Genomic DNA, 25,140 nt, shown 5'->3' on the forward strand with positions numbered 1-25,140 from the left:
TTATTGGCATATAATTGTGATAGTAATCCCTTTCGATCCTTTGTATTTCTGTAGTGTTGGTTTTAACTTCTCTCTCATTTCTGATTTTATTTATTTGGGACTTCTCTTTTTCTTAATGCATCTGACTGAATGTTCATGAATTTTGTTTCTTTCCAGAGAACCAGCTTTTAGTTTCATTGATCTTTTCTACTGTTGTTTTAGTCTGTGTTTCATTTATTTCTGCTCTGATCTTTATTCTTTCCTTCCTTCTACTAACTTTGTTTTTCTATTTGTTCTTTTCCTAGTTCCTTTAGGTGTAAGTTTAGGTTGAGATTTTTCTTGATTCCTGAGATAGGCTTGTATTGCTATAAAATTCCCTCTTAGATCTGCTTTTGCTGCCTATCATAGATTTTGAATCATTGTGTCTTCGTTGTCATTTGTATGCAGGTTTTTTTTAATTTCCTCTTTGATTTCTTCAGTAACTCACTGGTTATATAGTACCATATGGTTTAGCCTACATATGTTTATTTGTAGGGGTTTTTTTTCAGATATTTCATTTTTAGTCTCATACCATTGTGGATGGAAAAGACGCTTGATATGATTTCAGTCTTCTTAAATGTATTGAGGCTTGTTTTTTGGCCTAGCATGCAGTGTATTCTGGAGAAAGTTCCATGTGTACTTCAAAAGAATGTATATGTTGCTGTTTTTGGATGGAATGTTCTCTAAGTATCTATTAAGGCTCTCTGGTCTAATGTGCCATTTAAAGCTAGTGTTTCCTGATTGATTTTATATCTGGATAATCTTTCCATCAATGTAAGTGGGATGTTTAAGTCACCTACAATTAATACTTGCTTTACATATTTAGGTGCTTCTATGTTGGGTGTATATATATTTACAATTTTTATATCTTCTTGTTGGATTGATGCCTTTATCATTACTTAATGTCCTTCTTGTCTGTTATGACAGTCTTTATTTTAAAGTCTATTTTGTCTGATATGAGTATTGCTACCCCTGCTTTCATTTCCATTTGCATGGAATAGCTTTTTCCAGCCCCTCATTTTCAATCTGTGTGTGTCTTTAGATCTGAATTGTGTCTCTTGTAGGCAGCATATATATGGATCTCATTTTTTTATCCATTCAGCCACTCTGTGCCTTTTGATTGAAGCATTTAGTCCATTTACATTTAAAGTTTAAAGTTTATGCATTTATTCCCATTTTGTTAAGTGTTATCTGGGTGTTTTATACTTCTTATTTATTTCTAACTTCTTTTGCTCTCTTCCCTTGTTATTTGATGACTATGTTTGGATTTCTTTTTTCTTTTGTGTGTATCTATTATAGGTTTTTTGGGTTTGTGGTTACCATGAGGTTCATATATATACATACGTGTGTGTGTGTATACACACACCACACACACACACACACACGATTATTTTAAGTTGAAGATCTCTTATTTTTTAAAGCATTCTAACTCTCTTTTTTACTCCTCCCACCCACATTTGTTTTTGACATATTTTACAATTTTTTGTTTTGTGTATCCCTTAACTACTTATTGTGGTTATAGATGATTTTGCTATGTTTGACTTTTAGCTTTCCTGTTAGCTTTATAAGTGGTTAATCTACCACTATTATTGTATATTTGTCTTCACCAATGAGATTTTTCCTTTCATAATTTTCATATTCCTAGTTTTGGTCTCTTTTTTTCTGCTTAAAGAGGATGCTTTAACATTTCTCATTAAACTGGTTTAGTGGTGCTGAACTTTTTTACCTTTGGCTTGTCTGTAAAACTCTTTACCTCTCCTACAAATCTGAATAATAGTCTTGTTGGGTAGACTATTCTTGGCTGTAGGTTTTTCCTTTCCTCACTTTGAATATATCATTCTGGCCTGCACAGTTTCTACTGAAAAGTCAACTAACCATCTTATGGGATTTCCATTGGATATAAGTAGTTGCTTTACTCTTGCTGCTTTTCTCTAATTTTTGACATTTTAATTACAATGTGTCTTGGCACGGACCTCTTTGGGTTGATCTCATTTGTGATTCTTTCTGCTTCCTGGACCTGGATGTCTGTTTCCTTTCCCAGGATAAGGAAGTTTTCAGCTATTACTGCTTCAAATAAGTTATCTGCCCCTTTCTCTCTTCTCCTTATGGGACTCTTATAATGTGTACATTTGTCCATTTGATGGTGTCCCATAAGTACCTTAAGATATCTTCACTCTTTTTCAATCTTTTTTTTCTTTTTGTTTCTCTAATTAAATGAATTCCATTGCCCTGTCTTCTACTTTGCTGGTCCTTTTTTCCATTTGATCTAGTCTGCTTGAACCCTCTCTATTGAATTTTTTAGTTCAATTATTGATATCAGCTATGTGATTTCTGTTTGGTACTTTAAAAAATATTTTTTCTCTTTGTTCGAATTCTCACTTTGTTCATGCATTGCTCTCCTAACCTCAGTGAGCATCTTTGTATCTGTTATTTTGAACCATCAGGTAAACTTTTCTGTTTCACTAAGATGTGTTTATGTAAATTTATCCTGTCCTTTTGTTTGGAATATACTCCTAGTTCTTCATTTTCCTTGACTTTCTATTTCAGTTTTTGTGCAGTAGATAAAATAGACACCTCTCCCAGTCTTGACAGAGTTGTCTCAATTAGGAGATGAACCTTATCTATCAGCCCAGTCCAAGCACCTAGTTGTGTCCTAAATTTTTGTGATTGTCCATGCCTCCTCCTTTATTTTTAGTGGCTCCCAGTAGCTGAGGGTGTATCAAGACCCATCAATGTCCCAAAGGGGAAGATCACAGTCAGCATTTAGATGCAGCTTGATTGAAGGTGGTTCCTAAAGCAGCAGCTGGGAAAGTAAGTAGTTAAGCCTCTTCCAGGGAGAAAGTGGGAAATGGACCTTTTCCCCTGCTCCCTCTATAATGGGCCCAGGTTTATAGCCGGGGGGAGGGGTGGTGCTCCTTTGTCCATTAAGAACTGTTTCTTTATTTTACACAGTCCTGTGGAACTTGTGAATGAAAATCCCATTGGCTACTAGAGCCAAGCAATCTGGGGCCCATCTTTCAGTGGCAGCCACAAAACCTGGGGTACCCCAGATGTGTTTACAAGCTCCTTCTAGGGAGATACTGGCAACTTGGTTTCATTATTGGAGTGAGCTAGAGAGAGAAGGTGGGAGGGATAACCACCAACTTATCTGGTCTCTAGAGAGGATCACAGCTGCCCCTAGATGCCTACCAACTTAGAAGCCAGGCTCTCAAGTGGCAGCTTTTAAAGTACGTAGATAAACCCCTTTCAGGAAAAAACTGAGAGGCTGTTCTGCCTGCTTCATCTGCACTGAGCCCTGGTGGGATAGCCAGTTAAGAATTGCTTCTTTGTTTGCCACAGTTCTGTGGGACTTATGAATGGAAGCCCTTTAGCTATCAGAGTCAGGTGATCTGGGGACCCATACCTTTTTTGGCAGCCATAAAATCTGGGGTGCAGATGTGTTTACATGCTCCTTCCAAGTAGGTACTGGTGACTTGTATCAGTCTGGACAGAGAAGGCAGGAGAGGTATCCCCTGGCTTCCCCAGTCTCTTGGGAGGATGCAGGCCAGACCCTAGAGCCATCTAAATTAGAAGCCTGGCCCTGAGGCAGAAGCTTTTAAAGTATGCAGATAAACTTCTCTCAGGGAAGGACTGGTGTATGAGTGATTTTGCCTGATCGCTCTGCAGTGAGATAGCCATGGCAGTTCTAGTATGCCCATTAAGAATTGCTTCTTTGTTTGTTTGCTGTCATCTTGTGGTTCTCATGGACCCAAGCCCAGTTAGATTTCTGAGGTAGGTGTTTTGAAACTCCCTCTATTGAGAGTCTTAAATGTTGGAATACTAGATATAGGGTCCAAATCCTTTGCTCCTCAGGGAGAAGCTGGGAGTCAGGGGTTCATCCGCAATTATACAGCACTGTGTAAGGGGTGGGGTTTATGGCAAGAGTGTGCCTCAACCTTTCCTACCCAATTCACTGTGGCTATTTTTTCATTCATCTGATGTATAGGATCACTCAGCTACTTTCTGGATCTCTTTCAGAGGGAATTTCTCCATGTGTAGCTCTACATTCATTTTGTCTGTGGGAGTAGGAGAGCTCAGGAGTCTCCTGTGTTGCCATTTTGGTTGACTACTACCTCACTGTCTTCTAACTAATCAGGTTGCTCAGTATTTTAGTGTCAAAGAAAAGATTTTTAAAATAAGGTAGGTAGGATATATTTATATATCCAGCAAAAAGAAAAAATTATTTAAAAAATAATTATCTTCTCAAAAGGCAGTTTCCTTGAAATAGTTTCAGTATAAAATGTCAAGCTAATGAGAGAATTTTGCATTGTCTTACATTTTGAAATATCTGGAATTTAATGTACTGTCATAGGTATATAAACAGGAACTGGCTTTATGATCCAGATCCCTCACTTATGATGTGACCTGTGGCAAACGAATAAACTGTCAAAGCCTCAAGCCCTTTTTGTATTTTTAATTTGTAAGTTGGAGAACATATCTATCCTGAAGGACTTACTGATAATTAAAATGATCCAGTACACTGTTTCACAACCTAAATGAGGCTCTTCGAAATATTTCCTGACAAGAGATACCTTTGTAATACGTTGGCTATTAGGTTAAGATCTCCAAACTAAATATACTGTAAAAAATTTACCACTGAACCTCAATTTTTAGCATTACAGTGTGTAACTACAAATAGACTTATTGATAAGATCTAGTTATTCTGAATTCCATGTTATTATAAATAAAGGAAAATAAGGGATTGTATATTTTTTACAGAAGAAAAACCATTAAATCTTGTTACGTGGAAAATATTCTTAATTTTGAGTGTAAATGATTACATTATAACATCTACTTGAACATACATTTTATATCATACTTTTTGTTTAAAATAAAACAGACAAAAATTAGGGATTATATTGATCTAAATCTTAAACAACCACTCACTCAAAACTAATATCACTAAATGATTATGTAATGGTTTGCTTTTTAATAGACAAATGGTTTTCTGGTGTTTGTTTATTATGTATTTATCCTGGCATCATAAATAAAATGTACCACATTTAGCCCAATTGTGGCCAATTAGAAATAGGCTAATATAAACCCATAATTTATATATAAAAATGTAAATATAATTTTCATAAATTATATACCTTAATGGCAAGTATTATAGTCCTCCAAAATTAAAGGGAAAAAAAACAAGTAAATCACATTTATTTTTTGTACTTAGCTTGATAATTAAGTTATAAAAATAAAAAAGACGTGGTACTGCCACAAGACATGTATTGATGATAAACTTAAAAAGATTGAAATCATACAAAGTATCTTCTCAACCACAATGAAATAAGCTAGAAATCAATGAAGAAGGAAAATTGAAAAGCTCACAAATAGAGATTAAATAACACACGTTAAACAAACAGTGGGTCAAATAAAGTACAAAGGAAATTAGAGGCTACCTCATGATGGAGTGATATACCATCATTATGGTGTGAGTTGTTCCTTTTTTTATCTCCCCTTTAATTTAGAACTCTTCAGAGATGTTTGTTAGTGAGCAAAAATGCCTCTCTGCACAGCACACTAGGACACACATGAGATCCATCCATCTGTGCATCCGAAAATGGGTGGATTGGACTTTGGAGAAGGCTACAAAGCCAAGGGGGACAGTGACAGCAGCAGCACCTTGCAGGAGTGACTTCTCTAATAGGAGGTGGAAAGAGAGAGTGGTGAGTGAAAGTCTGCCAGGCCACACAGGCTGCAGCTGGACAGAACACAGCGCTCTTTCTGAGGAGGGACCTCCATGACTGGGGGAGGTCATAGAAGAGGGAAGAAGACACACAAAGAGAACTGAAGGAACACATTTCCTGCTGTCTGCCCCAGGATTTCAGTAAGAGGTCAACCCATAAGACCTCTGAGACTCCTTAACTCTAAGATCTCCCTACTGGGCCATGGGCACACCCAAAGCCCCAGATACCAAGCCCATACCTCCCTACACTCTGCCACCTGCTTTTTTTCTTTTTATGCACATGCTCCCAACTTTGGAAGCACATCAGCTCTGGTAAGAGAAACTGAAAATTTGTGCTATAGTCCACCTTCTGGAAAACAAAGAAAGGTTTCTAACTGCCAATCTGTTTAACTGTTTGTTTGTTAGACTCAAAGTAAACAAAACCTTCCAAAATAAGAAAGGTGGTGTTTACTACTTCAAATGTGATGACAGAGGCACATATCATCAAACACTATGAAAAATCATGATAATTTGGTATCTCAAAAAGAAAATGACAAATCTCCAGCAACTAAACTCAAAGACATCATTGAATTCTTTATCAGTTAGATTGCAATATTCCAAGTAGCTGTTATGAAGAAATTGAACAATCTGAAAGAAAACTCAGAAAAGCAAATTCATTGAATGCAGGAATAAAATTAACATACAGGAGGAGTATTTTACCAAAGAGATTGAAATTATTAAAAAAAATGAACCAAACAAATTCTGGTGCTAAAGAACTCAAATGAGATGAAGAATGCATTAGAAAGTATTAAAAATAGAGCAGATCAGATGGAAGAGGGAATTAATTAGTGATCTGGAGGATAGGAATTTAGAAATGATTCAGGTAGAAGAGGAGAGAGAACTAAGATTTCTAAAAAGTGAAGAAACCCTACAAGAATTATGAGACTCCATTAGGAAAGCCAAAGTAATAATAATAGGTATGCCAGAAGAAGAAAGGGAGGAGGGGCAGAGGGTTTATTTTAAAAATAATAATAATAGCTGAGAACTTCCCAAGCCTGGGAAGTAATTAGACATACAAGTCTACAGACCTAACAGAACACTTCATTATCTCAATGCAAAAAGACCTTTTCCAAGACATTATAATGAAACTGTAAAACGTCAATGATAAAGAATTTTAATGGCAGCCAGGGGGAAAGGGAAAGTAACCTACCAAGGAGCCCTCATCAGGCTATCAGTGAATTTCTCAGCAGAAACTCAACAGGCCAGGAGAGAGTGGGATGAGATATTCAAAGTATTAAAATATACATTTTCCAGCCAAGGATACTCTATCTGGCAAAGTTGTCCTTCAGGTATGAAGGAGTAATAAAGACTTTCCCAGACAAACAGAAGCTGAGGGAGTTTGCCACCACTTGACCTACCTTGCAAGAAACGTTAAAAGGAGTACTTCAAGCTGAAGTGAATAGATGCTAATTAGGGAAACATTAAAAAAAAAATTACACAAAACTGTGAAAATTGTGATAGTCAGAATTAGAAAACAGAATTAGAAAACTGTATGTTAGAATAGTATGTTAAGCACTTAATTCTAACATAAAAGTTAAAGGAAAAGAGCATTAAAATATGCATAGCTACTACAATTTGTTAATGAATTCACAGCACAAAAAGGTAATTTGTGACATCAAAATATAAAAAGGGGAGGAGTAAAAAGGAAGAACATTTATAGCTGAAAAAAGATAAGTTGCTATCAGCAGAAAAAGGACAATTTTATCTGAGATATTTTATATAAGCCTCATGGTAACCACAAAGGAGAAATGTGGAGTAGAGACACAAAATGTAAAAAAGGGGGAGACTGAAAAACTGATCACTACTGAAAACCACCAATATACAAACATAAAGAGAAGCAGAAGGAAAAAGAAAATAATGGAGATACAAAATAACCAGAAGTCGAAAGATAAAATGGCAGTATCAAGTGCTTGCATATCAATAATTGCCCTAAATGTAAATGTGTTGAACTCACCAATCAAAAGACACAGGTAAAAATACTAGACCCAACTCTATGCTGCCCACAAGAGACTCATTTCAGCTCTAACTACAGACATAGACTCTAAGTGAGGATGGAAGATGATATTCCAAGCAAGCAATAACCAAAATAAAGTGGGTGTAGCCATATTTATATCAGAAAACGTTGACTTCAAGCCAAAAATGTCAAAAAGAGACAAAGAATGTCATTATATAATGATAAAGGGGTCAATACTCAAGAAGATACAAGTCATAAATATATATATATATGCTCCCAACACCTGAGCAGTGAAATATACTATGCAAATACTAACAGATCTTAAGAGAGAAATAGACAACAATACAATAATAGTAGGGTCCTTCAGTACCCCACTATTGACAATGCATAGGTCATCCAGACAGAAAATCAACAAGGATATGTTGAAATGTAACCATACTTTAGAACAAATAGATTATATATATATATTTATATATATATAACACATATATATATATAATATTCCATCCAAATGGAGCAAAATATACATTTTTCTCAAGTACATACAGAATATTCTCCAGGTTAGATCATATGATAGGAAACAAAACAAATCTTAGCAAATTTAAGAAGACTGAAATCATACCAACTATCTTTTGTGATCACAATGGTATGAAACTAGAAATCAAGAGAAGATCTACAAATATGTGGAAACTGAACAACCAGTGGGTCAAGAAGAAATCAAAAGATAAATAAACTATTTTAAAACAAATGAAAATCCAACATAGACCTTGTGGGATACAGCAAAAGCAGTCTCAGAGGAAAGTTTATAGCAATAAATGCATATATTAAGAAAAATCATAAATAAACAGTCTAACTTTATACCTCAAGGAATTAGAAAAAGAATAAATTATGCCCAAAGTAAGCAGAAGAAGGAAGTAATAAAGATCAAAGCAGAAATAAATGAAATAGGGACCAGAAAAAACAATAGGATCAACAAAACCAAGAGCTGGTTCTTCAAAATTGACAAAATTGTAAGTACATTCACCAAGAGAAAAAAAGAGAGAAGACTCAAATAAAATTATAAATGAAAGAGGAGATATTATAGTTGATTCTACAGAAATAATGGGATCATAAGAGATTACAAAACCTAGAAGAAATGCATACATTTCCACAAACACATGACCTTCCAAGGCTGAACCAGGGAGAAATACAGAATCTGAACAGACCAATAATGAATAAAGAAATTGAATCAGTAATCAAAAACCTCCCAACACAAAAAACCCTAGGACCAGACAGCTTCACTGGCAAATTCTACCATACATTTAAAGAAGAATTAATACCAGTCCTCTTCAAACTCTTCTAAAATATCAGGGAGGAGGGAACACATCCAAATTCATTTTACAAGGCCAGTATTACCCTGATACCAAAACCAGATAAGATACCATAAAAAAAAAAAAAGAATGCTATAGGCCAGTACCCCTGATGAATATAGATTCAAAAATTCTCAACAAAATAGTAGCAAACCAAATTCGACAACACATTAAAGGGATTATACATCATGATCAGTGGGATTTATCTCTGGGATGAAAGAATGGCTCAACATATGCAATCAATAAATGGAATATATCACATTAACAAAATCAAAGATTAAAATCACATGATCATCTCATTTGATGAAATTTAACATCCATTCATGATTTTAGAAATCTCAACAAATTAGGTATAGAGGGAATGAACCAGAACATAATAAGGGCCATTTATGCCAGTCCCACAGCTAACATTACACTCAATGGAGAAAATTGAAAGCTTTTCCTCTAAGATCAGAAACAAGACAAGGATGCCAACTCTCACCACTCCTATTCAGTATAGTACTGGAAGTCCTAGCTAGAGCAGTTAGACAAGACAGACAAAGGCATCCAAACTGGAAAGAAAGAAGTAAAATTGTTGCTATTTGCTGATACATGGTTTCTAATATGATATTATATATAGAAAATCCCAGAATCAATCAAAAACTGTTGGAATTAATCAATTATTTCAGTAAAGTAGCAGGATACAAAATCAACATACAGAATTCAGTTGCATTCCTTCACACTAATGATGAAACATCTGGAAAAGAAATAAAGAACAGTATCCAATTCACAACAGCATCAAAAACAAGAAAATACTTAGAAACAAATTTAACCAAGGAAATGAAAGATATATACTATGAAAACTATAAGACTTTGATTAAAGAAATTGAAGAAAGCTCAGAAAAATGGAAAGACATCCTATATTCATGGATTGGAAGAATTAATGTTGTTAAAATGTTCATACTACCCAATACCATCTACAGAGTCAATGCAATACTCATCAAATACCAAAGGCACTCTTAACAGAAATAGAAGAAACAATCCTGAAATTTGTGTGAAACCACAAAAGACTCTGAGTAACCAAAGCAATCTTGAGGAAAAATAAAGTTGGAGGTATCATGCTTCTGGATTTCCAACTATACTGTAAAGCCATAGTAATTTTTTAAAAGTATGGCACTGGCACAGAAATATACACATAGAACAATGGAATGGAATAGAGAGCCCAGAATCAAATCCTAGCATATACAGTAGACTAATATTCAACAAGGGAGCCAAGAACACCCAATAAGAAAAGGTGCTGGGAAAACTGGAGAAGCACATGCAGAATAATGAATTTGGACCACTGTCTCATACCACTCACAAATATTAACTCAAAATGAATCAAAGACTTAAACATAAGACCTGATACCATAAAAACTAGAAGAAAACATAAGGAAGAAGTTCCTCAACAGTGGTCTAGGTAGTGATTTTCTGATATGCCAAAAGCACAGACAGCAAAAGCAAACATCAACAGATGGAACAACATCAAACTTAAAAGCTTCTGCACAGCAAAAGAACAATTAACAAAATTAGATAACCTACAGAATGGGAGAAAAATTTTGCAAGCCAATTTTGCAAGGGGTTAAAATCCAAACTATATAAAGAACTCGTACAACTTAATAACAAAAAGATAAACAATCCAATTAAAAACTGCATGGAACTAGATAGACATTTTTCCAAAGAGGATATCAGAATAGCCAACAGGCACATGAAAAGATGCTTAACATCACTAATCATCACGGAAATGCAAATCAAAACTATGAGATATCACTTCATACCAGTTATATAGAATGACTATCCTCAAGAAGACAGAAGACAACAGATGCTTGTGAGGATATGATGAAAAGAGAACTTTTATACACTGTTGGTGGGAATGTAGATTTGTCCAACCACTATGGAAAACAATATGAAGGTTCCTCAAAACATTAAAAATCTACCATATGATCCAGAAATTCCACTCTGGGTATATACCTAAAGGAAATGAAAACAGGATTTTGAAGATATATATGTACACCCATTTTTATTGCAGCATTATTCACAATAGTCAAGATATGGAAACCTAAATGTCCATCAATGGATGAATGGATAAAAAAGATGTGGTGTATATATACAATGGTATTATATTCGGCCATGAGAAAGGAAGATATCCTTCCATTTGTGACAACATGGATGGACCTTGAGGAAACTATGCCAACTGAGATAAGTCAGACAGAAAAAGGCCAAGTACTGTATAATTTGACTTATATGTGGACTCTAAAAAAGAAAAACTCATAAACAACAGTAAAATGATGGTTACCAAGGGGTAGCAGGGATGTGGAGGAATAAGATTGAAGTTGTTTAAGGGTCCAAACTTGTAACAAGTAGTAAATAAGCCATAGAGATCTAATGCACAGCATAATTAATATAGACAACAATATTGTACTACAATCATCAAACTTTCTGAGAGACTAAAAATTATCTCAAACACTGAAAAAAGGGATAATTATGCAATGTGATAGATGTACTAAGTATTGCTGCAGTGGCAATCATATTAAAATGTATAAATGTATCAAATTGATACCTTAAATTTATATGATGTCATATGTCAAATATATTCAATTTTAAAAACTGGAGAAAAAAATAAAATACATCAAGATGAATGAAAAATAAACAACATACCAAAACTTATGAGATATAGCAAAAGCAGTGCTCAGAGGAAAATTTATAACTATAAATGCCTACATTGAAAGAGAAAAAAATCCTCAAACCAATAACATAATTTTATACCTTGAGGAACTAGAAAAAGAGGAGCAATCTAAACCTAAAACTAGCAGAAGTAAGGAAATAATAAAGATTAGAATGGCACTAAATGTAATACAGTATAGAAAAACAACGGAGAAAAATCAGCAAAACCAAAAGTTGGTTATTTTTAAATATCAAGAGTTGGCAACCCTTTAGCTAGACTGACAAAGAAAAAAGAAGATGCAAATAAATAACTAGACTCAGAAATAAAAGTAGAGGCTTCACTACCAACCTTACAGAAAAAAAAAAAATAGTATACGAGAATACTATGAGCAATTTTATGACAACAAATTATATAAACTAGATAGAATGGACAAATTTCTAGGAACACAAATTATCTAAACTTCTTAAGAATAAATAGAAAATCTCAACACACTTATAACAAAGAACTTGAATCAGTAATCAAAAACCTCCCAAAAAGGCAGGAACCAGATGACATCACTGGTGAATTCTACCACAATTTAAAGAAGTAACCCCAATCTTTGTTAAACTCTTGCAAGAAACTGAAGAGAAGGGAATACTTCCTAACTCATTCTATGAGGCCACCATTGCCCCAATATTAAAGCCATATGAATACATCACAAAAAAAAAGATTACAGACCAATGTCCCTTATAAATGTAGATGCAAAATCCTCCAAAAATTACTAGGAAACTGAGTGTACACTATGACCAAGCGGTATTTATTCCAAGTATGCTAGGGTGGTCTAACATAAGAAAATCAATATTTTGATTAATATACCATATATTATATACCATATTATACCATATTAATAGAATGCATAAAGGCATTTGACAAAATCAAGCACCTTTTTTACAAAAAATTCAGAATACTAGGAATAGAAAGGAACTTCCTCAACATGACAACGGGCATTTATAAAAAAAACTCACAGGTAACATCAAACTCAGTGTGAAAGACTGAAAACTTTCCCCCTAAGATTAAGAACAAGACAAGGATGCCTGCTTTAACCACTGCTATTCAACACTGTTCTAGAAATTCTAGCCAGAACAGTTAGGTAAGAACAAGAAATAAAAGGAATCCAAATTGGAAAGGTAGAAGTAAACTTATATATAGAAAATCCCAAAGAATCTAAAAGAAAGCTACTAGAACTAATAAAATATCCAGCAAAGTTTCAGGTTACAGCATCAACACACAGCACTCAGTTGTATTCACCAACAGAGAACAATCTGAAAAGGATATTAAGAAAGCAGTTTCATTTACAACAGCATCTAAAAGAATAAATAACTAGGAAAAAATTTAACCAAGGATGGTTACTTGTATACTGAGAACTATAAAACATAACTGAAAGAAATTAAAGAAGACCTAAATAAATGGAAAGATATCCTGTGTCCATGGATTAGAAGACTAAATATTGTTAAGATATCAGTACTAGCTACAGCTATCAGTAGATTCAATGCAATACCTATCAAAATTACCATAGCCCAATTTGTAGAAATGGAAAACCTGGCCCTTAATATCAAGGGGCCCTGAGTAAACAAAAAAAATCTTGAAAAAAAAGCACAATGTTGTAGACTCACACTTTCTATTTCAAAACTTACTACAGGAATCAAAACAGTATGATACTAGCAAAAGGATATGGAATAGAAATGGAATAGTAACTCTAGAAATAAACCCATATGTCTATGGCCACTTGATTTTTGGAAAGGGTGCTAAGGCCATTCAATGGGGGAAAGAATAGTCTCTTCAACAGATAATGCTAGGACAATTGGATTTCCAAATGCACAAGAATAAAATTGGACCCCCTACCTCATACTTTGTACAAAAATTAACTCAGAATGGATCAGTGGCCTAAGTATAAAACATAAAACTCTTTAAAGAAAATATAGGGGTAAATCTTCATGACCAAACAGATTCTTAGATATGACACCAAAAGCATAAGCAAATAAATAAATTGAACTTCATCAAAATTAAAAATTTTGTGCATCAAAAGGAAATTATCAAGAAGATAAAAATATTACCCACATAATGGGAGAAAATGTTTGCAAGTTATATCTGATAATGGTTTAATACCCAGAATATATAAAGTACTCAAGAAGACAAACAACCCAGTTAAAAAATGGGCAGTGGAATTCAATAGACATTCCTCCAAAGAATATATACAAATAGCCAATAAACACATGAAAAGATACACAATGTCATTAGTCATTAGGAGAATTAATGCAAATCAAAACCACAATGAGATTCACACCTACTCTAATGACTATAATTTTTAAAAAAAACAGAAAATAATAAATGTTAGCAAGGATGTGGAGAAATTGGAACCCTTGTGCATTGCTAGCAGGAATGCAAAATGATATATTGCACTGGAAAAAAAAAACGTCTGGAGTTTTCTCAAAATGCTAAACATAGAATCACCATGTGACATAACAATTCTACTCTTGGGTATATACCCAAAGGAATTGAAAACAGGGACTCAAACAGATACTTGTATGCCAGTGTTCAATGCAGCATTATTCACTATAGCCAACAGATGGAAACAACCCAATTATCTAAGAACAAATTAATGGATTTAAAAATATGGTATATACATACAATGGAATATTATTCAGCCATAAAAACAAAGTTTTGATACATCATGCAGTATCAGTGAACCTTGAAAACATTATATTAAGTGAAATAAGCCAAACATAAAAGGATGAATACTGCATGATCCCACTTCTATGAGATATCTTAGAACAGGCAAATTCATAGAGACAGAAAGTAGGTTAGAGGTTGCCAGGAGCAAAGGAGAGCAGGCAATTGGTGAATTATTGCATAATGGCTACAGAGTATCTCTTTGTGGTAATGAAAAAATTTTTGGAAATAAATAGTGGCAGTGGTTGCTTAACTTTGTGAATGTAATTAATGCCACTGAACTGTATAGTAAAAATGCCAAATTTCATGTTATTTGTGTTCTATCACAATAAAAAAAAAACTTAAAAAAAAAAAACACATGGTTCTGGGACTTCCCTGGTGGTGCAGTGGTTAAGACTCTGTGCTCCCAATGCAGGGGGCCCGGGTTCGATCCCTGGTCAAAGAATTAGATCCCACATGCATGCCGCAGCTAAGAGTTCATATGCCTCAACTAAGGAGCCGGCAAGCCACAACTAAGGAGCCCACCTGCTGCAACTAAGGAGCCCGCAAGCTGAAACTAAGGAGCCCACCTGCCACAACTAAGACCCGGCTCAACCAAATAAATAAACTAATTAAAAAAAAAAAAAAACATGGTTCTCACTTCTTACCTGGTTACAGAAACAAAACATTTAAGAATTATATAATTTAGCCCAATAACTTTAAAAACGATATTGAAATGTCAGTAGGTGTTATAGAATATGTTGCTATTTTAGTTTATTCAATATAAAAAGTTAATTTTGTAGGATTAATAAATATATTTGGCCCTGCAATCCTAAAGATATAGAAGATAAAGATGAAATTTAAAATCCATTTTGCATTAACTTTTCATGTCTATTAACAGAGTAACTCTATACCTGCTTGTGACTAAAAATATCACTGCACCTCTACTAATGCTTATTTATACCAATCATATTTTGACACAGCAAAATTCTTATGTAACAGGAAGAATATAGAGCAATAAAACACCATGCTTTAAACTTTTGTCTGTCCCATCACACACGAAGAATAGGACATATCCCCTTTTTAATACTGATTTCAGGGCTCTCTGAATTAACCTCTAAAGGTTTTTTTCATAAGAACTACAAAATGTACCTCAAATATATTCATAATAATATTCAATACATTCTGAAAATATAGTTGAGAAGCTTGATTTGGGACATTTTCAAAAATATGCTAATATATTCATTCTACTCTCTGAAGTCTATCCTTATATACATACATTCATCCATCCATTCAGTAAACACACTTAGTACCCACTATAAGCACTGTGCAAGTTGCTAAAATTACAAAAATGAATGAGATAATTGTTGACAGTCTTTCTGTCTCTGAAAGAATCTTCAAAATATAGAGCCTACTTTATGGTCTTTGATGGTGAATATAAATTTGAACCATATTCTGGGGAGAAAAGTCATGCCTTGTTTTCTAGAATATGAGAGAAATCCTTATGAGGTAAAATTGTTTTTACAAAATAGAATTTATGAAGAGGCAGAAGTACCTGTATGAGATTCTGGAATGCTGGTTCTTCTTTATATTCTTCCTAAATATGATAGTGACTTGGAGATTTTCTTCACAGTTCTTTCTCGCTCTTTGATTTCACACAATGAATTTCTCCAAGAGCTTTATCTTTTTTTTTTTTTTCATGTGGGGAAGCAAGTCAGTTTCAACTTTTGTGATTATCATCCTTTTCTTTAATAGTTTTAAAGTCACTTCATTATTTTCAGTCAGAATTAGTTTTTCCCTTAACTTCTAGGTGTTCTGCTCCACATCATCCTAAGCTTTAGGACCGAGGATGAAAGAGCAGCCTCTATCTGGTACACTGCTGGTTGTGGAGGAGGAAAAGAGACAGCTGCAGCATCTCAAGCTGATAAATGCTCTACCCAGAAGCAACACACAGCATTTTCTTTGGACAGTCATTTTCGTTTGTCAAGTCTGGTGGCCATGCCTAAGGGGCAGGGAAGTGCAAACAAACCAGGTACTCGGGAGACCAGAATATTTGTGTAAAGCCCTAAATGTACCACAGCCATGAAAATTTTAGTCCAATTTGTTTAAAAACTTGAATAGAACAGATAATGCTATATAAAAATTACCAAAAAGGACCCAAGAATAACTAGAAAACATTAATATACCAACAACTATTAAAGAAATTGATTGATGTTCAAAAATCTACACCCACACCTGAAAAGACTACAGGCCCAAGTGGTTTTATAGGTTAGATTTAGTCAAGCCATCAAGAATTCTATTTTATGCAAACCATTTCAGAGAATAAAAAGAGAGCACAAGATTGCCAATGTCAGAACAAAGGCAGTCAGTGCCTCTTGCTTGCAAGATATGCAGACACACAGAGATGCATGGAGACTTGTCACCTAACTGCCAACATGTTTTATGAAGACAATAAAATCATGATATACAAACCAGGCAAAAATCGCATAAAACAGAAAATTATAGACCAATCTTCCTTACAAACATAGGCATAAAAATGCCACATAAAATATATAAAGTTGAATTCATCAGTGTGTAAAAATGATTATCGTGAACATACGGAATTTATCCTGGGTATGAAGGAATGATAAAACATTGGAAAATCTATGACTTTAATTCATCACTTTAACAGATTTTTTTAAAATTATTCAACATTTTTTAAAATCTACTATTTGAATTCATCACATTAACAGATTAAAGAAAACCATATGAACATCTTGATATAGAGAAACTATTTTGACTTGACCAAATAATGAGTATGTTTAATATTGGCACAAGAATCCAAATCTTCTGATTCCTTGAGGAGTATGATTTTCACTGCGCTACACCTTTTTTCCTAATAGTTTATGGCAAAAAAATAGTATGTGTCTTTATTGTGTCCTTTACTTTAAAATAGCATAATTAAAATATACTAGTAATATTGGCTATTCTTTAAATCATGTGTTGATAACAAACTAATTATTATCAGGTTATCACTAATAATAAGTTGTGCTTAAGTCTGTGAGAAAGTGAATTCCTGGTACAGAAGCTTCTCACTCCATTAACTCCAATCCAAACCCTTTTTTGGAATGAAGTGGTTGTATATATTAAAATATATACATTGACTGTTATTATAATGGTTTTAAGTGTACTGTCTCCTAGGCCATGCACTTTAAATGGGGGCAAAACCTGGTTCTTGGGGCACCAGAAAAATCTTAGATATTACAGTCGTTTGAGGCCCTCAAGAGCTCAACCCTACCTGAACAAATTTTATTCCTTATTTTTAATTTCTCTCATTAAGGAGAAATTTGGTTTAATTTGATTTACTGATTAGAATATTTAATTTGAGATAAATTTAAATTTAACATTTTTTTTTCTCCTTACAGGAGTGATAATGAAAAAAAAAATAAGATTGAGAAACTGTTCTAGACTATGAGTTTCTTAAGACAGGAACCATGTCTTAAATATCTTTAAATCCTCAGCCTCTAAGAGATAACACATATACTCTTCCTAAATTTTTAATCAATTCCATATTTTCAGTATCTGATGTTCTGACAGTCTATTTAAAGTTAACTGCTTTAGAGAAATCAACTCATACTTGAAGGAAACAGTTTCTCAGCATTTGTTTGAACAAACAATGGTAAGCATATTGATTTGTTCAGAAAAGGTAGACATAATATGAAGAACAAGAACTGACAAGAAAAGCAGCTTCTTCCTCATATTCAAAGTAGCAGTAACAATAGTAATAAAAATATAAGAATCTAACATTTATTGAAACTTTACTATTGGCCAGGAATGTGCTTTATATGTATTAATTCATCTAATCCTTATATTAGCCCAATGAATTAGGTACTTTCATTGCCATCATTTTACAGTGGAATCTGCAGTTAATCTCTGTGATTAGTATTCTGGCAATTTTTCTAATTTCATAATCAATATAATATTTACTAAGTAACTATCAGTGAGGTCATTTTCTTTTAGTCTGATTTTGATTTAGAAATTCCAATCCTCATTCAATTTACAGCTTTGGAAATTCCAAAATTATTACAAACACCTACTCACTCCTTCCCCACTTAAAAAAAATTTTTTTAAGAAATTAACCAAGTAATGATCATTATCCACCTTACCTATAAAAACACCATTGCATAAGCCGTCTGGGTCAGCATCATCTTCTGATGTTCAGAGCTAGAAATTTTGTAGTTCAGTGTCTTCCTGCACTGCCTTCTTTTTCCCTCATTCCACCAATAAAGGAAATTACCATTAATGAGGACACTTCTAGAGTGAAAGGGGCACTATTAGTAATTATACCAGGACATAAGAGTAACTGAGACTGTCCTGGGGAAACCAGCATGTATGATCACCATACTCATAATTCTACATCTTTTGTGCCTTGTCTACTCTCAATTCTACTGTTTTCTACAACTATGCCATTAATACAGTTATTCTTTGACCCAAACAACTGAAAGTTTTGAATCTGAAGAATCTAAGGCCTCTAAATATTCCTTTTGGACAGAAAAAATCACATATTTTAAAATACAGTAGTAATGGTAATAATTTCCAGTAACAATGTTACCTGTTTTCCAGCCTATACTTGTGAAAGGTTTTTGAAAAGGTATATAAACTACTTTGGGAACATTTGTGTTTATGCATTAGAATAAATTTTGAATGTGAGAAAAACTCTTCCCACTTCCCCTCTCTCCTACACAAACAGAAAGTCCTCTTTCCTTTTAAAATACTGAGTACAGTTTAGAGAACAGTAGTTAGATAGTCGTAAATAGCTGTTAGGATTGAAATCCCCTAAATATGCTCTCCAAAATAGAATGCCTACAGGCTGGTGCGAGACAATCGCTTGGAATGTGGGAAAATAACATTAAAATTTCTGTTATGATTATTGAAACAGAAGAAAAGTTAAACTTTACTAGTACTTAGTGAGGACTGACACTGGCATCCTTACTTACATGTTATGATGGTATATAATGTTAGCCGAGGAAAACTGTAAGTTTGACAATATGAATAGCGGACTTCATTAGTTTGTTAGTTTTGCAGGTGTTGCAATATCTTGAAATTTAATATGACCAGTTAAATGGATTTTAGTTATTATCTAGTTTTAGCTAAACTACCAGCACAAGGTGCACAAGAAACTTAAACAAAATCCTATAAAGAAATCAGATTGACGATAATACTGATAAGGCAAACAAAAAAATAGAAGAGCTGACACATCATTCTAGTATAAGCTTTTTGTAAGCTATAAAAATTATTTTAAAAAATAAAATATGATAGTCAGCCAAAAACATTAGAAATTATTAAAAACCTATTTGAAATATGTCTATAAAATTTATTCTAAAATACCACTTAACATTTATCCTTAATTTCATGTTTTTAATCTACATAATATAAGTAAATGTAATTTACAGATAAACACTGAAATCTATAAAATATCAATGAAAGAAATTGAAGATGACACAACTAAATGAAAAGCTATTCCATGTTCATTGATTAAAAGAATTAATGTAGGGGTAGGGAAGTAGGAGGTACAAACTATTAGGTATAAACTAAGGGTATAAACTAAGGTACAAGGATATATTGTACAACATGGAGAATATGACCAATATCTTTTAATAACTATAAGTGGAGTATAACCTTTAAAAATTGTAAATCACTATATTGTACACCTGTAACTTTTATAATTATATAACTGTATGGCAACTATAGTTCAATAAAAAAATAAAATTTAGAAAAAAATATTGTTAAGATGTCTGTACTACTCAAAGCAAAATAAAGATTCAACACAACTCCTATCAAAATACCAACAGCAGTTTTCACAGAAACAGAAAAAACAATTCTAAAATTGGTATGGAACCACAAAAGATTCCAAATAGAGCAACCTTGAGAAAGAACAGAGTGGGAGGTATCACTTCCTGATTTCAAATTATATTGCAAAGCTATAGTAATCAGAATGGTGTGGTATTGGCATAAAAACAGACTCATAAACCAGTGGAACACCATGGAAAGCCCAGAAATAAACCCACAGATACACAATCAACTACTTTTCAATAAGGGTGCCAGGAATACACAATGGGGAAAGGATACTCTCGTCAATAAATGGTATTGGGAAAACCGGATTGCCATATGCAAAAGAGTGAAACTGGACCTCTATGTTACACCATACACGAAAATCTACTCAAAATAGATTAAAGAGTTAAATGTAAGATTTGAAACCATAAAACTTTACAAGAAAACATACAGGATAAGCTCCTTGACAATGGCCTTGGCAATTTGGGTGTTTTGTTTTGTTTTGTTTTGGATATGACCACAAAAGCTCAGGCAATAAAAGCAAAAATAAACAAGTGGACTACATCAAACTAAAAAGCTTTGGCATGGCAAAGGAAACATAAAATCAAAAGGCAACCTATGGATTTTGAGAAAATATATACGAACCATAAATCTGATAAAAGACACTGGACATTTGCTAATAAAGTAGACAGCAGGTACTCTCACAACAACAAAAAAGATAATTATGTGAGGAGATGGATATATTAATTAGCTTGACTATAGTAATCATTTCACTATATATTATATATCAAATCATCCTGCTTTACACCTTAAAGATATACATTTTCTATTTTAAAATAGAAAATAAAACATATGTAAACAATAATTTAGGATTATTCTTGATCAAAGAAATTTGACTTTAAGTAACCATACTAATACTCAGGTGAATGCAGCCTTTCTGTCAAAATAAGCAGCCTGATCTAGAGCATAATATTTAACATTACTTTTGTTATTGTTACATAACAAGTTATTAAAATAGATGAACCAGAATCTGCTTCAAGCTTGAGCCTCATGGAACCTTTACCACCAGAGTTACTAGCAAGTACTAGCATATATCTTTCTGCTCAGTTTATTGTATTGTTCCCACTCACCAACACTAATAAGCACAGAAATACATTAGTAGGCAGTAGATAAGTACAAAGCAAAGGTTAATAATCACATTATTCATCTTAAAAAATATATAATTTTGAAGGTCTCTAAAAACAAAATTCAGTGTTGTTCAGCCAACAAAAACAGGTTGCCATTGAGTATACTCAAACTGTAAATAATTAGCATATAAGTATCACAAAATAAAAAGAACAGCATTTCACAATGAGATGTAATATTTCTCAGAAATTTCATATTCATTTAGTCATAAATGGACTATTGCTTACTTTCAATATTTACTTTTTATATAATCTCCTTAAGTACGTCCATGCTTGGAAACTTATAAGAATTAAAGCTCAATTTCTTCAGAGGAGTATCATTTTGTCTGTCCAGTTTATTCAATGTCAATGCTAAAACATAATGAAAGACATTTTTCCTATAGAATTTTGCACAAATGACTTAGTGAAATTCTCAAGGTATAAGATAGAAGGTTAAGTTGGTGATCAGAAGTAACAAACAAATTGTGAGAGTAGTAGTGAAAATAAAACCTGAAGTTTAAATTTAGAAAATGCTCTCATGGGAAAATAATTTACATTTGAACCTCACAATTTTTTTTCATTTGCTATTTTTTAATTTTAATTTTATATTGGAGTAGAGTTGATTAACAATGTTGTGTTACTTTCAGGTGTACAGTAAAGTGATTCAGTTATACATATACATGTATGTATTCTTTTTCTAATTCTTTTCCCATTTAGGTTATTACAGATATTGAGCGGAATTGCCTGTGCTATACAGCAGGTCCTTGTTGGTTATCTATTTTAAATATAGCAGTGTGTACATGTCAATCCCAAACTCCCAATCTATCCCTCCCCGCTACCTTCCCCCATGGTAACCATAAGTTCCTTCTCTAAGTCTGTGACTTTGTTTCTGTTTTGTAAATAAGTTCATTTGTATCATTTTTTTTAGATTCAGCATGTAAACCATATCATATGATATTTGTCTTTCTCTGTCTGACTTACTTCACTTAGTATGATAATCTCCAAGTCAGCCCATGTTGCTGCAAATGGCAATATTTCATTTTCTTTAATGGCTGAGTAATATTCCGTTGTATATATGTACCACATGTTCTTTATCCAATCATCTGTAAATGGACATTTAGGTTTATTCCATGCCTTGGCTATGGTAATTAGTGCTGCAATGAACATTGGGGTGAATGTATCCTTTTGAACCATGTTTTTCTCCAGATATATGCCCAGGAGTGGGATTGCAGGATCATATGGTAGCTCTATTTTTAGTTTCTTAAAGGACCTCCATACTGTTCTCCACAGTGTCTCTACCAATTCCTTCCCACCAACAGTGTATAGAGTTCCCTTTTCTCCACACCCTCTCTAACATTTATTGTTTGTAGACTTTTTGATGATGGCCATTCTGACTGGTATGAGGTGATATCTCACTGTAGTTTTGACTTGAATTTCTATACTAATTAGCGATGTTAAACATCTTGTACCTCTTGATCATGCGCCTCTTGGCCATCTGTATGTCTTCTTTGGAGAAATGTCTATTTAGGTCTTCTGCCCATTTTTTGATTAGGTTGTTCTTAAAATTTGTATGGAAACACAAAAGACCTCGAATAGCCAAAGCAATCTTGAGAAAGAAAAACGGAGCTGGAGGAATCAGGCTCTCTGACTTCAGACTACACTACAAAGTCACAGTCAGCAAAACAGTATGGTAGGGGCTTCCCTGGTGGTGCAGTGGTTAAGAATCCACCTGCCAATGCAGGGGACATGGGTTCGAGCCCTGGCCCGGGAAGATCCTACATGCCATGGAGCAACTAAGCCCATGTGCCACAACTACTGAGCCTGTGCTCTAGAGCTCGCGTGCCACAACTACTGAAGCCTGCACTCCTAGAGCCCATGCTCCGCAACAAAAGAAGGCACTACAATGAGAAGCCTGCACACTGCAATGAAGAGGAGCCCCCACTCGCCGCAACCAGAGAAAGCCCATGCACAGCAACGAAGACCCAATGCAGCCAAAAATAATAAAAATAAAAAATAAATAAATTTTAAAAACAAAACAAAAAAACAGTATGGTACTGGCACAAAAATAGAAATATAGATCAATGGAACAGGATAGAAATCCCAAAATTAAACCCACACACCTATGGTCAATTAATCTATGACAAAGGAGGCAAGACCATACAATGGAGAAAAGACAGTCTCTTCAATAAATGGTGCTGGGAAAACTGGACAGCTACATGTAAAAAAAAATTAGAACATTCTTTAACACCATACACAAAATTAATCCATTTTGAGTTTAAGACCCAAATGTAAGACCAGATACTATTAAACTCTTAGAGGAGAACATAGGCAGAACACTCTGACATAAATCGCAGCAATGTCTTTTTCTATCCATCTCCTAGAGTAATGGAAGTCAACAAAAATAAACAAATGGGACCTAATTGAACTCAAAAGCTTTTGCCCATCAAAGGAAACCATAAACAAAATGAAAAGACAACCCACAGAATGAGAGAAAATATTTGCAAATCATGCAACTGACAAGGGATTAATCTCCAAAACTTACCAACAGCTCATGTGGCTCAATATCAAAAAATGAACCTCACAAATATTTGAATTAAGTCATCAGATGATATAGATGAGAAATCTGAGACCCAAGGAGATGAATTACCTCGCCGCAAGTAAATGACAGATCAAAAATAGTCTCCTAAAATATTTGCAAATTATATGACCAATAAGGAGTTCATATCCAAAATACATAAAGAACTTATACAACTCAATATCAAAAACAAAAACCCAATTAAAAAATGGGCAAACGACCTGAACAGACATTTTTCCAAAGAATACCTATAGGTGACCAACAGGAACAGGAAAAGATGCCCAACATCGCTAATCATCAGAGAAATGCAAGTGAGTATCACCTTACACCTGTAGAATGGCTACCATCAAAAACACCACAAATAACAAATTTGGAGAAAAGGGTACCCTAGTACATTGTTGGTAGCAACATAAATTGGTGCAGCCACAATGGAAAACAGTATGAAGGTTCCTCAAAAAACTAAAAATAGAACTACCATATGGTCCAGCAATTCCATTCCTGAGTATATATCCAAAGAAAACAAAAACAGTAATTCGAAAAGATATATGCACCCCAATGTTCATAGCAACATTGTTTACAATAGCCAGGATATGGAATCAATGTAAGCATCCATCAACAAATGAATGGATAAAGATGTGATACATACACACACACACACACACACACACACACAATGCAATATTACTCAGCCATAAATAAAAGCATGAAATTTTGCCACTTGCAACAACATGGATGGACCTGGAGGATATTATGCTTAGTGAAATGAGTCAGACAGAGAAATACAAATACTGTATATTATCATTTATATGTGGAATCTAAAAAATAAAGTGAATGAGTATATCATAACAGAAACAAACTCACAGATATAGAGAACAAAGTAGAGTTTCCCAGTGGGGAGAGGCAAGGGAGGAGGGGTAAGAAGAGGTAGGGGATTAAGAGGTACAAACTACTATGTATTAAAATAAACAAGCTACAAGGATATATTGCATAGCACAGGAAATATGGCCATTATTTTATAATAACTTTAAATTGAGTATAATCTATTAAAATATTGTTATGTTGTATACTTGAAACTAATATTGTAAATCAACTATACTTCAATTTTTTAAAAAAGGATAGTTTCCTGACTCCATAATCC

At 33.8% G+C, this 25,140-nt stretch overlaps 1 protein-coding gene across 8 annotated transcripts in view; it reads left to right on the top strand.

Annotated features, from left to right (window-relative positions):
* RNF180 (ring finger protein 180) overlaps window positions 1–25,140 on the top strand; it is a 302,861-nt gene that overhangs the window by 275,459 nt on the left and 2,262 nt on the right. For 5 of the 8 annotated variants that reach the window (XM_024118674.3, XM_028492928.2, XM_028492929.2 and 2 more), the window contains one exon: window positions 16,264–16,485. The exons of 1 other annotated variant lie outside the window; for it this stretch is intronic. In XM_024118674.3, coding sequence (XP_023974442.1) covers window positions 16,264–16,485 — 222 coding nt within the window. Of the gene's footprint in view, window positions 1–2,713; window positions 2,830–16,263; window positions 16,486–25,140 lie in introns of those variants that run through there. 2 more of the 8 variants (XR_008618063.1, XR_008618062.1) reach the window with 2 other exon arrangements.

The sequence above is a fragment of the Physeter macrocephalus genome, chromosome 8, assembly GCF_002837175.3.
Source record: "Physeter macrocephalus isolate SW-GA chromosome 8, ASM283717v5, whole genome shotgun sequence".
NCBI lineage: Eukaryota > Metazoa > Chordata > Mammalia > Artiodactyla > Physeteridae > Physeter > Physeter macrocephalus.